The sequence below is a fragment of the Equus przewalskii genome, chromosome 1, assembly GCF_037783145.1.
Source record: "Equus przewalskii isolate Varuska chromosome 1, EquPr2, whole genome shotgun sequence".
Classification (NCBI taxonomy): Eukaryota; Metazoa; Chordata; class Mammalia; order Perissodactyla; family Equidae; genus Equus; species Equus przewalskii.
The window spans coordinates 49,754,176-49,769,058 of record NC_091831.1 but is presented as its reverse complement, the minus strand read 5'-3'; the positions used below and the strand labels follow the sequence as shown (position 1 = coordinate 49,769,058).

The window sequence follows — 14,883 nt, the reverse complement described above, 5'->3', positions numbered from 1 at the left end:
TTTTTATTTTCTTCAGCATTGTGCTGTGCTGTGCTGTGCTGTGCTGCAATGTGCTTTTTTTTTTCCTGCTCATCTTTAGAATATCAGTTTTGTGATTCGGAGAGAATTAGCAAGTAACTAAATGTATGATAAGAAATGTTACTTATGCAAAATTGACTGAATACTTAAGGAATTTCTTTTCCTTAATTTGTAAGGTGCATGACGTGAAGTAACTGAGGAAATTTCACTGGGTTTCAAGAAAAAGTCTCGATTTGAAGGGCTTCTTGTTTGCTGGTTGCTGTTTTGAGTTGTGTTAGGGACGTTACTATACTTCTAGAATTCTGAGGCATGTGTTTTTCTAACACTTCCTGTGTTTAACACTTAGGGTATACTGATGGCTACAAATAATATAGTTGACCTTAGTTAAAAATAATTTAATGCTTTCCAGACCCCTAAACAAATAATCTCCAATTTTAGTAGCTGAAAGGACTTCGATGTATTAAGAATTCAGAGTGAAGCCTGATGGACTTAATGGGCTCCATCTGTCTAATGGAAGTTAGTCAGGAACAATCAGAAGTAGGAACTTCAGACATTATGTAAAATGAAGACATCTTTAGGTTTTTCCATTGATAGCTCCCAATTCTAGGCTCTGTTCTTTAGTTGGCACTCATATATAAGTTAAAAGAAAGAGAAGATATTTAAAAAATATCAACAAATCTTAGATATATTTAAAAACTGAATATGACTATGTAATTTTTTTTTAAACTTTTAAGTGTTTGCTAACATATACAATAAAATTGTTCTCACGTACCACCAATATTAACATGTGCCATGGGAACCATAATTTGAAGAAATGACAGCCTGATGCAGAGAGTGGAGCTTCCCAGTGCCTCTCAAACCACGTCACTGGGGCAAAATGGAACCTTGCACTGAGTACTTAGAAGTTGCACTGTCTAATAGTATAGCCCCTAGCCACATAAGACTATTTAAGTTAAAATTAAGTAAAATTCAGTTCTTCATCACACTAGCCACACTTCAGGTGCTCAGTCGCCACATGTGGCCAGTGGCCACTGTGTTGGATGGTACAGATTTAGAACATGTCCGCTGTTACAGAAAGGTCTGTTGGAAAGTAGCAGGAGAATTTCTGCTTTTAGGAAGCTTATGATGGAGAGAAGGTAAGGAGCTAGAAACAGGAGGAACAAAAAAAGTGTTTGCAGCTGAAACAGGGAAAAAAAAAAAAAAGGAAGAGTTATGGGTCCTATGATTGGGCACGGAAGGCCCGACTGTGCAAGTGGTCAGAATCATGGCTTACTAGGGATCCTCCTCTATGCACGGATAATGCTTACTTTTCTTTTTGCTTGTATACCCAGTTTCTAATATTGTGCCTTGCTCATAATAGTCACTTAGTAAATATTTGCTGGATACACTAAATAGTGACTCTGTAGAATGATGGTTATTTTGGGGTCAGAGATCCCTCTGAGATTCTGATGAAAGCTGAGGCTCTAATCCTAGAAGGATGGACCTACCCATTTGTGTAGACACTTAGAATAATGCCTGTAATTCAGAGGCCTTTGTAACTTGATATAAAAATACCTGCTTTTGGGTAATCTTTAATATAGTAGGCAGTGGGGAAAAAAAATCTTTTTGTGCAAAGCAAGGAATCATTCCTTATTTACCTCTTCTTTGCTCTTTTCCCTGTCAAGCGCACACAAGGCAAGGCCAAAGTCTGACTGATTCTACTGGTAAAGATTCAAACAGCCATGTTTAAGTTCAGACAGTTATTACCTACATAGGCAGGACAGATGCCAACTTCCCACGGTCCTTGTCCCCCACACCAAAAAGGATGACACCAAAACAAGAGGGGCTGTATGTCTACCATGCTAGTTATGGGACCCACCATTGCTGAGGAGCCTCTTCTAGAGTGCAGCTAAGTGGTTTCATATTCTGCAGCTCTCGGAGGCTGAGGCAGGAAGCCTCAGACCTCATTTGAAACAGAAGGTAATGAAAAGCTACCTGGTGACAGCCTACCGTGACAGGTGAGATAGGGAGGCAAGTTGGGAGATGGCCTCAAAGCAGCTCCTCACAATCCTGCATCCTCTGTGTTCCTGGAGGATCACAAGCTGTTCTGCCAAGGCTCAGACGGGCTGCAGTCCCACTCTGCCTGCGTGTCTCTGTGGATATGAGCAGGGTTACCAGGGTTCCTTACTCTATTGAGTGTTTTTGGTAGTTGAGATATAATGGACATATAACATTTTATTAGTTTCAGGTATACAACGTAATGATTTGATATTTGTATATTTGGCAAATGATCACCACCTTAAGTCTAGTTAACATCCATCACCACAGTTACAAATTTTCTTTCTTGTGATGAGAACTTTTAAGATCCACTCTCTTAGCAACTTTGAAGTATGCAATACAGTATGATTAACTATAGTCACCATGCTGTACATTACATCCCAGGACTTATTTATTTTATAACTGGAAGTTTGCAGCTTTTGACCCCCTTCACCCGTTTCACCCACCCCGTACCCCCATTGGTCTTTAATTTAGAGGTCTGTGTGGCGAGTGGCCCTTCAGGACATCAGGGGACTTGCACTATGGGAAGTTTAGGAGCTGTGCAGAGGAGTTAGAGAGGCTAGAAAGGAGAACAGTAGAAGGAGCACGGAAGAAAAGAGTAGAGCAAGGAAAGACAAAATAACCAGACCTAGAATTTGAAGTTTTCAAGGTTAGAAAGATGGCAAAAGTGATCATGTAAGGCATATTCATAACACTACTTCCTTCTTGATGTTTTCCATGAGTAGCAACTATAAACCAGAGCTCTCAACATGTTAAGCTCATATCTAGTTCCCGAAGACTTATAAACAGACCCAATTACAGCAGACATAATTCAATTCAGTAGTGCAAGCTAGATAGATATGGACCAGAAAGAGAGGAGACTCTACCATAAGGTCTTATGGTAGAAAAATCTCTCCAATTATCAAATTATCCATAGTCATCCAGTTCTTCTCAATTGTCATGTTGGTTCGACTGTCGTAGTGAAGCATCCAGAGTTTTCATGCATTTCATCTTCTCACAGATTTAACACCGACTGGCCTAATTTTAAACAAATCTGATCATGAGATTGTCTAAGTTTGAGAGTTTTCCTCAAATATAAGGGATTTTATTTTTGACAATGTCTTTTGAAGAACAACTTTTGTTGATATTTTTAGCCATCTTGCCTGTTCTTAAAGCTGCATGCATTAATTTTCTTTTATTCATCTCATCGTCATCTACCACTCTTGAATGGTTAACTGTAAATACAACAGCCTCCGCTCCTTCAGTTCGGATAGGTCTTACACCTTGAACAGAAGCTCCTATGCCCGGGACAGCATGATGATTGAAGAACTCCTTGTGCCATCCAAAGAACAGGTATGCATTTTTTTAAAAATTTTCTTTGATTGTTAAACTTTCATTTGTATGGTTGAATCAAGCTCTTTGTCCCATGACAAAACTATATCTCTGCATATTTGACTTTGCATTTATAAATCTTCTTATACTACCAGTTAAAGAAAAAATCAGTTGTACCGTAAACAGAAATATTCCTCTCTTCGGCAGGTGAGTCCCTGAAATCCCACAGAGAGGAACTCAGAAAGTCCTAGGAAAGGCATGGTTCTAGGTCAAATCTATTTCAATTTTTTAAAAAGAGAGTTAATAATAATTGGTAGCTAAGGTTGCTGACATTGTCCACTTGAATGTTTGATTTTGCTAAACAAACTATGTATGCCTGTTGGAATTTGCTAGAATTGTTTTTAGCAAGTAGTTAAAGACTCGATTGGTCATGTTTTTGATCCCTTATCTTCAAAGCTGCCTGTGATGGGCCTTCTCGAGATGTGATAGTATTCTGCTTGTTACCAGAATCTCTGCTAGGTTCATCTGATGTTTGTGCAATTTCTTCTTTCCAGTAATCGTGGTTAAATAGATACTAGTTTAATACAAGAAGTCCTGACAACACAGTTCTGCCTATGGGCTTGGGATGGTTCCTTGTTCTACATATACACAGTACCTGGTTGTAAATGTGCACAGTCATGAGTTCAGGATGGATAAAACTGTTTGGACCATAATACTAATTTTGAAGTCAGCTAATAATATTTAAACAACATAAATAATTGGTGAAATCATGATGGACTTATTTATTCACTGCACAATGAAGGTAAATTGGAGCAGATGAATAAGTGATAGTCACGTTAGAGGGTAAGCAGCGGGCAGTCAGACCTTTGGGACTTCCACATCTGGAGATGCTGACTTCCAGACATACAGATGTACATTGTACTTTAGAAGGACCTACAATAAATATTTTATCACTTTACACTCTAGAACATTCTTAGCAAGCAGGCCTTACAGAGGTGAATACAGTGGCTGTTCAGTGTTTGGTCAGACAAACACACTCTTTGTAGAATGATCCTAGGTGTGACAGCATGTCATGGTTTAAGTGGGTGTGAGCACTAGAGAAAGCACTTGTCTTAAATAATGAAGCTAAGCTCTTGGATGTGAGGTGTTGCCCAGGTGTTGGTTGAGATTTTTAAAGAACTCTCTGCTTGGATGCCTGTGGTCCTTTTCCTAATAGGTTAATCTTGATCTCTTCATGTTCCCGATTGAAATGAGATGTTGGAGGACTTATTGAGAACACTTACAAGTGTAGAAATGCCTGTTATACTCTCTGCCCTTAAGGAAACCCCACAAAACTTACAAAATTGCAGGTGCAAGGAGATCCATTAGGTATTAGTGACACTTTGCTTTTGTATAAAACATGTGCCTACTTCTATAATGGAATAACAAATCCTTTATTGAACCTAGTTTTGAGTTATATTTCTGAGTATATACTTGTTTTGGGGCAAGGCCTGAAATTGAGACCACTAACACCACCCACCACCACTATCATAACCATGACCTCACCATCACCTCCACTACCACCACCATGACCCCATCACTGCCACCATCCCCTCCACCACCCTCACCACTACTATTACCGCCATAGTTACACTACCTCTCAATTTCTGCACGTCAGCTTTAAAGTAAAATATAAATGTTTGTGATGCTATGAGGCTACAACCAGGCTCCTGAGGGTTCTCACACTATTACCTGTTAGCTACTTCAAAGACCTGCTTACTCAGGTAGAATGGAGGGACAGCATTTACCCAGAACGAAGGATTTGTGAAAAGAAATAAAGGGTAAAGAGAACTTTTGAGGTAAAACTGAAGTGCTTTTGGTTCAGTTTGTTGCTGCTTCAATTTCAGAAGCACCTCTGGATGTCACAAAGACTTCTGCAGACCACTCAGGAAAGGAGAGCTTAGGACATTCTTGAACCCTTTACAAATAAATCTCACGTTACTCACTGCAGAAGCAAGAAGACGCTTTCTTCAATGACCGCAGACAATCCCATGGTCTGACAGGCATTCTTTATTGAACTAGCAGGTTTAATGAGCACATAACATTACTGAAGGCCACAAAACTGCCTGATAAATTCACCAGAGATTTGGAAAAAATATGAAAGGCATAAAGACATTTTAGGGACAATTGGGGGCATTTGAAACTATACTGGCTATACTGTTAGGAAATTATTATTAATATTCTTAGCAGTGATAACAGTATTGAAGCTATACAGGGAATCTCTCTCCTCTGGGGGTGCGCATGCTGACGTTTTCAGGAATGAAGTAGTCATTGTCAGCTATTTATTTTCAAATGGTTCAGCCCCAAAAAGTGTCTATTGTGGAAAGGGGTGAGAGAAAGCAAACATGGTAAAATGATCATTGTTGAATCTAGCTAGAGTGTATATGGGTATTCCTCATAGAGTTTTTTCAACTTTTTTTATTTGTATGAACACCTTCAAAATAAAAACTTGGAGAAAGTGGGAAAACAAATTCTGAAAGAAGTGTATTAACTTTTTTAGTCCCTAGTGTTTTGTTTATTACAAAAGAGAGAAAAAAGGCTAATTCCTCAGAAGGCAAGATTTAAAAGAAAGAGTCTAGTTACACTGCACAAGACTAGTGAGCAGCATTTACTTCAGAATACATAGAAATATTTTGTATTAGAATGAAGTGACAAAAAGTTATTAGTTTATTTCTATCATGCCTCTACATCTCTAAATCTAAAACTCAAAACAGAATTTTTCCACAGTATTGATTTTGTCTGAAAGCGTGCAAGAAGTCTTAAATATTTAGAATTCCTAAAGCAATGATACATGACTCACCGTCAGATTTGAAACTGCCGTCATTGCCCAGTTCAAGTTGCTTTGACAAGTAAAGGTGGAAAATGAATAAAACTTAACTCTCCGTGTGCTTCTGTTTTTTAACAAGAGTAGACCTCGCCCATACAAAGCATAGTTGCCTCCTTATTAGCCTAATGCTAATTAATCCGTTTGCACATTAACCACAAAGTATAGTTGAGACCCAGGATAATTAGCACAGGCCGGCCACCCCCATGTCCCTAAGAACCTGTGCTGGGTGAAGGCAGGTGTGGAGGCCAGAGCTGGGAAAGGGGGTTGGAGAAGTCAGCCCGTCCCCATTCCTGCTGTGCCTTAATCATTAGTCTATAAACCACTTAGTTCACCCCTGGGCAATCAAGAGTGGACTCTTTTTACTGTGATATTGGGTTATCCATGAACACCCTATTCTTTTACCTTCCCTTTACCTTGTAATGCAGACACCTGTAGATAGACTTCTGGAAATGGACATGTAAATAAATCACGTCTTGCATGTCGTGAGGTCTTGTCATTTAAAGCAGTGACTCTCAACCCTGACTGCCCATGAGAATCACCTGGAGAACATTTAAAACACGACTGCTCAGTTCCTGATTCAGTGGCCTGGGTAGAGCCTGGCCGTGGGATTTTTAAATGCACCCAGTTGAAAACCACTGATTCCTGCTAGTCAGAGTTCTTAATTGGGAGCACACGTTGGAATCACCAGTGGCTCTTTGGAAGACAAGATGCCCACAGAATCAGAATCTCCTTGGCTGGGTTCCTGAGCTGCTGTGCTTCTAAAGCTCTGCAGGTGATTCTGGGATGCACCCCTATTTAGGAAACCACCGACTTAAAGCAACTCTGACTGGGATCTTTTTTGTATAATGGCCAGTCAACATCTAATGTATTTGTTTTATAAGCTCAGATTTGTGTGTGTCAGGTTGTCTTAGAGCAACATCTGTGCTTGGAAATAGTCCTTTACAAATAAGAGATAATAAATATACAAACAAGATGACTCTAAACTGAGGCCCAGTTGTCCAGGAAGAATACGATAGACTGGTCTTTCATTTCTTCTGACATAATTATTGAAAGCAAGCATCTGGTTTGGCTTGTAATTGCTGTATATGGTCCCGACCGGCCAGTTCCCGTTACGTAAATGGAATACTGTTCATTAGATGCCGTAGGCCTCCGGAGATAGAATGGTGGTGATGCTTATGGTGGTGCTGGTGGTGAAAACAGCTAATTTTGAGCTCCTACTACATGCTCATCACTATTCTAAGTGTTTTTCCAGTATTAGCTCATTTGCATTTCACAACAACCCATGAGATAATTTCTTAGCTCCCTTAAAAAGATGAAGAAACTGCAGCACAGACAGCTTAAGTAACTCACCCCAGGGGACACAGCTGGTAAATGGCAGTCACTGACCATCTGGCTCCAGGTTGCCTCCTTTTAACACGACTGCGCTATACACTGCATTGCTCACTGGGAGAAAGCAGCCAGCAAAGAGCCCTAGGACTTTACACTCTGTCCTCCAGGATCCCATACTTGTTTGTATTCTTAATATGGGTATGGTACTATCATCTTGATCCATTTTTTAGCATGAAAGATGATGTTTAGACATGTGTTCTTCATTATGCTTATTTCTAATTCTAATAAGTTCTTATTTAATGTGCTTTAAAAGGAACTGACAGCTTATATTCAGCAACAAGTTATTAAAATTATGGATAAAATTATGCTAAAAATTGTGGCATATAAGGCATCATTAAAGGAATAGAAATATTTGATTATTTGATCTTTACATAGATATGAGGTCAAAGGCATGATAGTGGTCTAAAAATATTTTGCAGGCTAACCAATTAATTGCACTTCCTTTGAATGACCCTAGAAGTAGTTGTAAGACCAAGGAATGTCTACTGCAGGCAGAAACATTTAATTCAGTATGATTTCTGATAGTTATTCAGAGACAGGAGAAGAACAGAAATCACTAAGAGATATGGATTGGTTTTGCCTGCACACACCCATTCCACTGTCGTTACATGGCAGTGACAGGATCTGATGACCAAATTCTACCTGCATCCATTTTTCAGTCTCTGTAGTTTAGAAGGGGCTGAAATCCCTCCCTCTCCCCCAGGGATGGACCCCAGAGGATGGCCATTCGGAGCGTTCCTTTTCCTGGACTACGTGATTACTTTAGGTGAAACGTAAAATCTACATCTGAAATGTAAAATGGAAGTCGAGTGAGACTCAAATTTGAGACTTTGTCTAGCTTTTGGGGCTTGCTAAGCTATAAAGATAATATAAACCCAAAACTGCAGGACATGGAGCATGAAGACAAACGGTTCCTGCATCTTTTCATCCATGCCTGAAGTTAGTAGCACCCAGACCTTAAATAAACCTATATAAACCAGTAAATTAATCTCAGTCTCCCCCTACCCCAGGGGAGGGGGTGTCTTAACACAGATTAATTTGGACCTGGTGTGAACAACCACAGATCAAGGGCAACAAAGAAAGTCTTCTAGCCTTTTCAAGTGCCATTCAACCTGGGGATTCTATTATTCTATACTTTCTCTCTAGAAATAAATAAATCTAATTTTAACAAAAAAAAAGAGAGCTATGATTTAAGAGACTAGCTATAAACTTGGGTGTTTCAAGCAAAAACTTTTAGAAAGGCATTCCTTGCCAGTTGATTACTAAGGAATGAGCACCGTCCATTTCCTTTCAGTTCTGTTGATCCAGGGGCAGTGCGTCTATGAAAAGAGAGAAATGGGGCAGCTGCGTGGCCCTGTCCCTCTGATTAGATCGCTTTCATTTTGCAGACTTCCCCTTTCAGACCACCTTTGCTCACATGGTTTATGCCTAAAGGGACGAGTGGTAGGGGCTCGAATAGTGACCAGTTGGGAAGGTTTAACTAAAGTGGTGTGTGATCAGTTGCACCGGCTGTTTGAATGGTAACTGTGGAGATAATTCTGTAGTCAGTACTGACGGCCTCATTATAGACTCCGTGTACCTGGAGGCAGCTGTCGCATCTGCCAGCCTGTAACTCTTCTCATTTATCTCACAGCTTAGGATTCCTGATCCTTTGGGTTAGCCTTGGCTTTTTTTGAGGCTAAGGATGATCTCATGTATATTTAGTCATATATTGTGCTATGTACCACTGGATATACTAGCAAGTAACGTACAAATTGGAGGATTCTTCAGCAGAAATTGCACATTTATTTTTCCAAGATCTGGGCAATCTTCAACTGTCTCACTAATGGAAAAGGAAAAGAATGTCTATTGTAAAAGGCTGATTATGCTAATAGCTTTTCCTCCTCTACCGCTCAACTCTGTTCCACCCCCTCCCCCACACCAGCTGATTAACCTTCCTGTTTCTTTCATTTAAGCTGATTTCTAAGGGACTCTCAGAAATGTGCATGGTGGCAGAGGGGAGCCAGTCTGGGATTAAAGATTTCCTAGAGATAGTCCCCTGGAAGATAAGCACCTTTGACTGGTGTCATTTAATATGCTGCTTTTTTCTCTCCAGAGTGCTGTGCCAGCATTACTCTGATCCATTCAACACCTCTCGCAGATCGGGCCGCAAGATTACAGGTTTTGTTTAAGGCAGAGACGTTGGTGGTGTGACTTAAGGTGGCACAGTTAGACCACTTGAGCCTCGTGTTGATGTGTTAACACTCTCAGCTTCCACGCTGACCTTGATTCACCTTCCTCTGTTGAAGTTGGTAGCTAATTATCTTGAAATCAGTAAGATTTGGAAATCTCAAAGAACCCAGCTTCATTATGGTTTATATTCTAGTCTCAAGCCTTAGGGGCAATAATAGTTGACCTCAAGGAAAGAAATACTTTAGGGGAAAGAAAAGACCTGCTTTAGTACACCTTTAACTTTTATTTTATGTTGCCGTGTGAATCGGATTTTCTTATATAGAATCATTTTTTCAGGTATACAACATGATGTTTTGACATATGTATACGTTGTGAAATGATTTCCACAATCAAGCTAAGTAACGTATCCATCACTTCGTATAGTTCACTTTTTGTGCGTGTGTGTGGTGAGAACACTTGAGATCTACTCTCTCAGCAAATTTCAAGTATGCAGTAATTATTATTAACTACAGTCACCATGCTGCACATTAGGTTTCCAGAATTTATTCATTTTATAACTGAAAGTTTGACCCTGTGATCAACATCTCCCCTTTTCTTCCATCCCCCAGCCTCTGGTAACCACCATTCTATTCTCTGTTACTATGAATTAGACTTTTTTTTAAAAGATGGAATCCATTTCTTAAAAGAATATTTCCAAATAGTTATGTGGGATGTCCAAACACACCTATACACCTACTATTTTGGGGAGCAGTTTGCCATTTCATTCAATATCCACTAAAGATCACAATAATTGTTTCTTTTTTCTTTTCTTTTTTTTTTTTTTAAGATTGGCACCTGAGCTAACATCTGTTGCCAATCTTTTTTTCTTCTTCTTCTCCCCAAAGTCCCCCAGTACACAGTTGTATATTCTTGGTTGTAGGTCCCTCTGGTTGTGCTATGTGGGATGCTGCCTCAGAGTGGCCTGGCGAGTGGTGCCATGTCCGCGCCCAGGATCCAAACCAGCAAAGCCCTGGGCCACCGAAGTGGAGGGCACGAACTTAACCACTCGGCCACAGGCTGGCCCCCAAGATTACAGTAATTATAAGACTTAGTGCAATACCTGCCACAACATTTTATTAAATGGATCATCTCATTTCATGCTTTCAGCCACTTTCTGGACTAGGTATTGTCATTACCACTTTACAGACAAAGACCCGGGGGCTGAGAGTAGTATTTCACTTACCCAGGGTCACATTGCATGACATTAAGTGGTAGAGCTGAGGACAGAACTTAGCTGTGATGGTTGCTTGACCATTAGGCCACAGCATGGCTCTGATAAGCCAAGTATGGCAGACCTGAGATAGCATATTCACCATGGGAAGAGTCGATGTTTAGACAAGTATTTATCACAGATAAAAACACTGCTATTGTCTGTTAATCCAGCAGGCTGCTCCCTGTATTCTGGTAAGACATATGCTGTGCTAAAAAGGTACATGGAAGGCTGCAATGTTACATACATTTAAGAAATAAATTGTCTTCAATTATAAAAAGTCTGAGAGTATTAGGATTTATACTAACTCTGTTTTGGATGGCATAGCAATTTAGAATTTTCAAATCACTTTCACGTTCTGTTTCATTCCATTCTCACAGTGCATTGGGGCAGTTAATATTATCTACCCAAGGCCCTACCCCGTGGCCCAGTGGTTAAGTTTGCAGACTCAGCTTCAGTGGCCCGGGTTTTGCTGGGTTGGATCCTGGGTGCAGACCTATGCACAGCCTATCAAGCCATGCTGTGGTGGCGTCCCACATAGAAGAACTGGAATGATTTACAACTAAGATATACATACAACTATGCTCTGGGGCTTTGGGGAGAGAAAAAGAAAGAGGAAGATTGGCAACAGATGTTAGCTCAGGGCCAATCTTCCTCATAAAAAAATACACATATATATGTATATATATATTATCTACCCATTACCCTAATGCAGAAATGGTGGTTTGGTGAGGTTTTTGCCTTGCCGTTCACTGGGCTGTGAAGTGTTGTAGCCCACGTCAAACTGAAGTCATCTATTCTTTGTCTAAGGGAGCTGACACCCACATGGGTTCCCCCTGCCCTGTCCGATTTGTGGCCACAGGGTGAAGTTATCCTTGACAAGCCTTTCCTTTCCTGGGCTCCTAGTCTGGTGATGTCATCCAGCTGTTTCTCAACTAAATCATGTTTATAGTTTTTCAGATTAGATGCACTGGGTTTTGCATGTGGCCTGTTACTGTGAGGTCTACCTGGTGCTGTTAACATTAGCATGTGAAGGCCACCAGTTAATCTGCAGGACCACCTTCTGCTGGCTCCCAGGGGCAGCAGAGCTGACAGATAAGGACCTTAACTGGTGTCATCCAACACTGGGCATTGACAGTCGGCAGCCTAGAGAATTATCTAATATTGGAGTTAATTGGATTTTCCTTTCTTTTCCTTGCAAATACTTTCCTGCCTCCTGCCTCTTCCATGCCTGGACGTTTATTTCCAGACCTGGGCATTTGGGTGTGTCCTCATTTGTGAGGCCAGTATGTACTTGCTATCCTCTTTCCTCTGATGAATAGGGCCAGTGAGAAGCTATTTTTGGAAAGTATTAAGCTCTTGGAGACAGTGATATCATCATTAGTCAGGCTTTGGACTCTATTGAATAATGTGCATTTTGATTTTAATAGTATCCTTGACATCACTTCCAAGATGAAAAATGATGTGCTAATTCATATCACTTTTGACTTGGGGGTAAAAGGTCTTATTAAGTCAGTGTGAATTTTTCTGTAACATAGTGTTCTACTAAAGCCACCCAGTGCTAAGTATTGGCTTTGTGTTGTCAAATTTTTGAAGTCTCTGAATTTCAGTTTCCTCATCTGTAAAATGGGTATAATACCTCTGAGGGCTAGTAGGTTCTAAAGAGTCAAAGAACAAATGAATGTAAAGGCCTAGGACAGTCCTTGAGATTGAACTGATACACAGAAGGTTGTGGTACTGTTGTTAGCACAGAAATTTAAATGTTTTTGAGTCACTAAATAACCCCTAGGCGTTTATAAGATGTATTCTTCTAACTGAATGGGCTCTGTCGATTTGATAGAAGCATCCTGTGCATATAACTGAAGGACCAGTGCTGGCACTGGAATATTTTTGGTTTTGCTAGTGTTTTCCCCCACAATTTATCAGATTTTAACAAATGAGCTACTATAAATGAAAGTCCTTTGAAAAGTAGAAAGACTTTCACATATAAAGAGACATTATTGTAATTCCACACCAACACTGGCCTAGGTGCCAGATTTCTTTTTTTCAATTCTTTTTTTTTATTATTAAGGTTATGATAGTTAACAACCTTGTGAAATTACAGTTGTACATCATTATTAGTCATGTTGTAGGTACACCACTTCACCCCTAGTGCCCTCCCCCCACCCCCCATTCCCCTGGTAACCACCGATCAGTTCTCTTTGTCCATATGTTAACTACCATCTATGAGTGGAGTCATACAGAGTTCATCTTTCTCTGTCTGGCTTATTTCACTCCACATAATACCCTCAAGGTCTATCCATGTTGTTGTGAATGGGATGACTTTGTCCTTTTTTATGGCTGAGTAGTATTCCATTGTATACATATACCATATCTTCTTTATCCAATCATCAGTTGCTGGGCACTTAGGTTGGTTCCATGACTTGCTAGGTGCCAGATTTTTGACGTACATTTTCATTTAGTCTCCATCTCAACCCATCCTCAACTTTAAAATGAGGAAACTGAGACTGAGAAAGGTTAAGAAGGATGCTAAATATCGTAAAACCAGCAAGTGATGTTGGGGCATCTCTGAAGGGGCTTTCAGTAAATAAAGGTAAGGAAAGGTCAGAGGCAAATATCTCTTTTATTTCTGATGGAGGCCAGGTTTCAAGGGCTGGCTTAGTGTCTGAGCCACGTGGGCCTGCTGACTGAACCCCTGAAATAGGCAAAACACCTACCCAGTGGCCAGCATTGCCAGCCCAGGATGGGCATCCCCCTCAAGGAGGTAGGCGTATGGGGAGCAGAGGAAGACGTCTGCTCTCCGTGACCAAGCTCAGGCCTAAGAGAGTGAACATGGGATCTGAGCAGAGCCCTCCCGGTTACCTTTCCCACATCTACCACTCAGATAAATCGCTCTGCATTTTTAGGACCAAAGTGAATATAAAGGGACAGGGAGAGGCCCTCAGTTACACAACGGAGTTGCCTTTCCAAAATGGAAAACTTAGGAGTGGGAAAGAAGTGTTCTCCAGTAACGAGTGGCAAAAGCAATTTCCGAATGCAAGTCTGACTCAACTTCAAAGCCAAGCTTTTCCATTAAACCCTGGGAGCACCCCTACTTGCTGTGGGAAACTGAAGAGCCAGCTCCAGTTCATCTTTTTTCACCATCATCATATGTGGTGTCCTATTTATCATCTTAAATGTCTATTTGTTCAGTAACCAAATGGAAGAAAAGCTTTTTGTGGGTACCATGGTGCCATACACAATAAGATGTCAGAACATTTTGAAATTCATCTTGTTTATTAAAACAAGTCAACAGTTCAAATTTCACATTTCAGTTTTAAGTAAACACTAGTCTGTAGAAATAAGCATTCAGAGACAGGTAGCTTAGAAAAGAAGCTGCCAATTCAGTCTCTTTCTATAAAAACCATAGCTTCAGTTGAATTGCCTTATTTTGTATTTAGATGGATTCACTGTAGGAAAAGCGTGTGTGTCTGTATTAGGTTATTAACGTTGTTAGGTCTGCCCATAAACCTATGCAAACCTCGATGGAAAAAATAGGACAAATATTGGGACTTATAGCTCATTGTTTTGACAAGTATCTTTGTTCATTATACATTTGTTCATTTGTGTTAATGACAAAGTTTCGATGAGTGGCAAGGTGTTGCAAGAGTAAAGGGTTAGGAAGGCCTCCAAGTGAAGTGGAGTCCCCAGGGGGCTGGCACACTCCAGCCTCCATAAATATTACATGATTGTGCTGATACCTTTTTGCATGATATAATTCATGGTCTCAATAATTAATGTTGCCAGTGCACGTTTCTAAGAGTACCAAAGGGTAAATAATTTACTGTAATTACCAAAGAGG

At 40.3% G+C, this 14,883-nt stretch overlaps 1 protein-coding gene across 50 annotated transcripts in view; it reads left to right on the top strand.

The window, feature by feature from the left end:
- Positions 1–14,883, top strand: part of ANK3 (ankyrin 3) — a 628,477-nt gene that overhangs the window by 529,706 nt on the left and 83,888 nt on the right. For 37 of the 50 annotated variants that reach the window (XM_070562793.1, XM_070562893.1, XM_070562763.1 and 34 more), the window contains one exon: positions 3,285–3,387. In XM_070562793.1, the coding sequence (XP_070418894.1) occupies positions 3,285–3,387 (103 nt within the window). The remainder of the gene's footprint in view (positions 1–3,284; positions 3,388–14,883) is intronic. The other 13 variants (XM_070562664.1, XM_070562847.1, XM_070562785.1 and 10 more) reach the window with 1 other exon arrangement.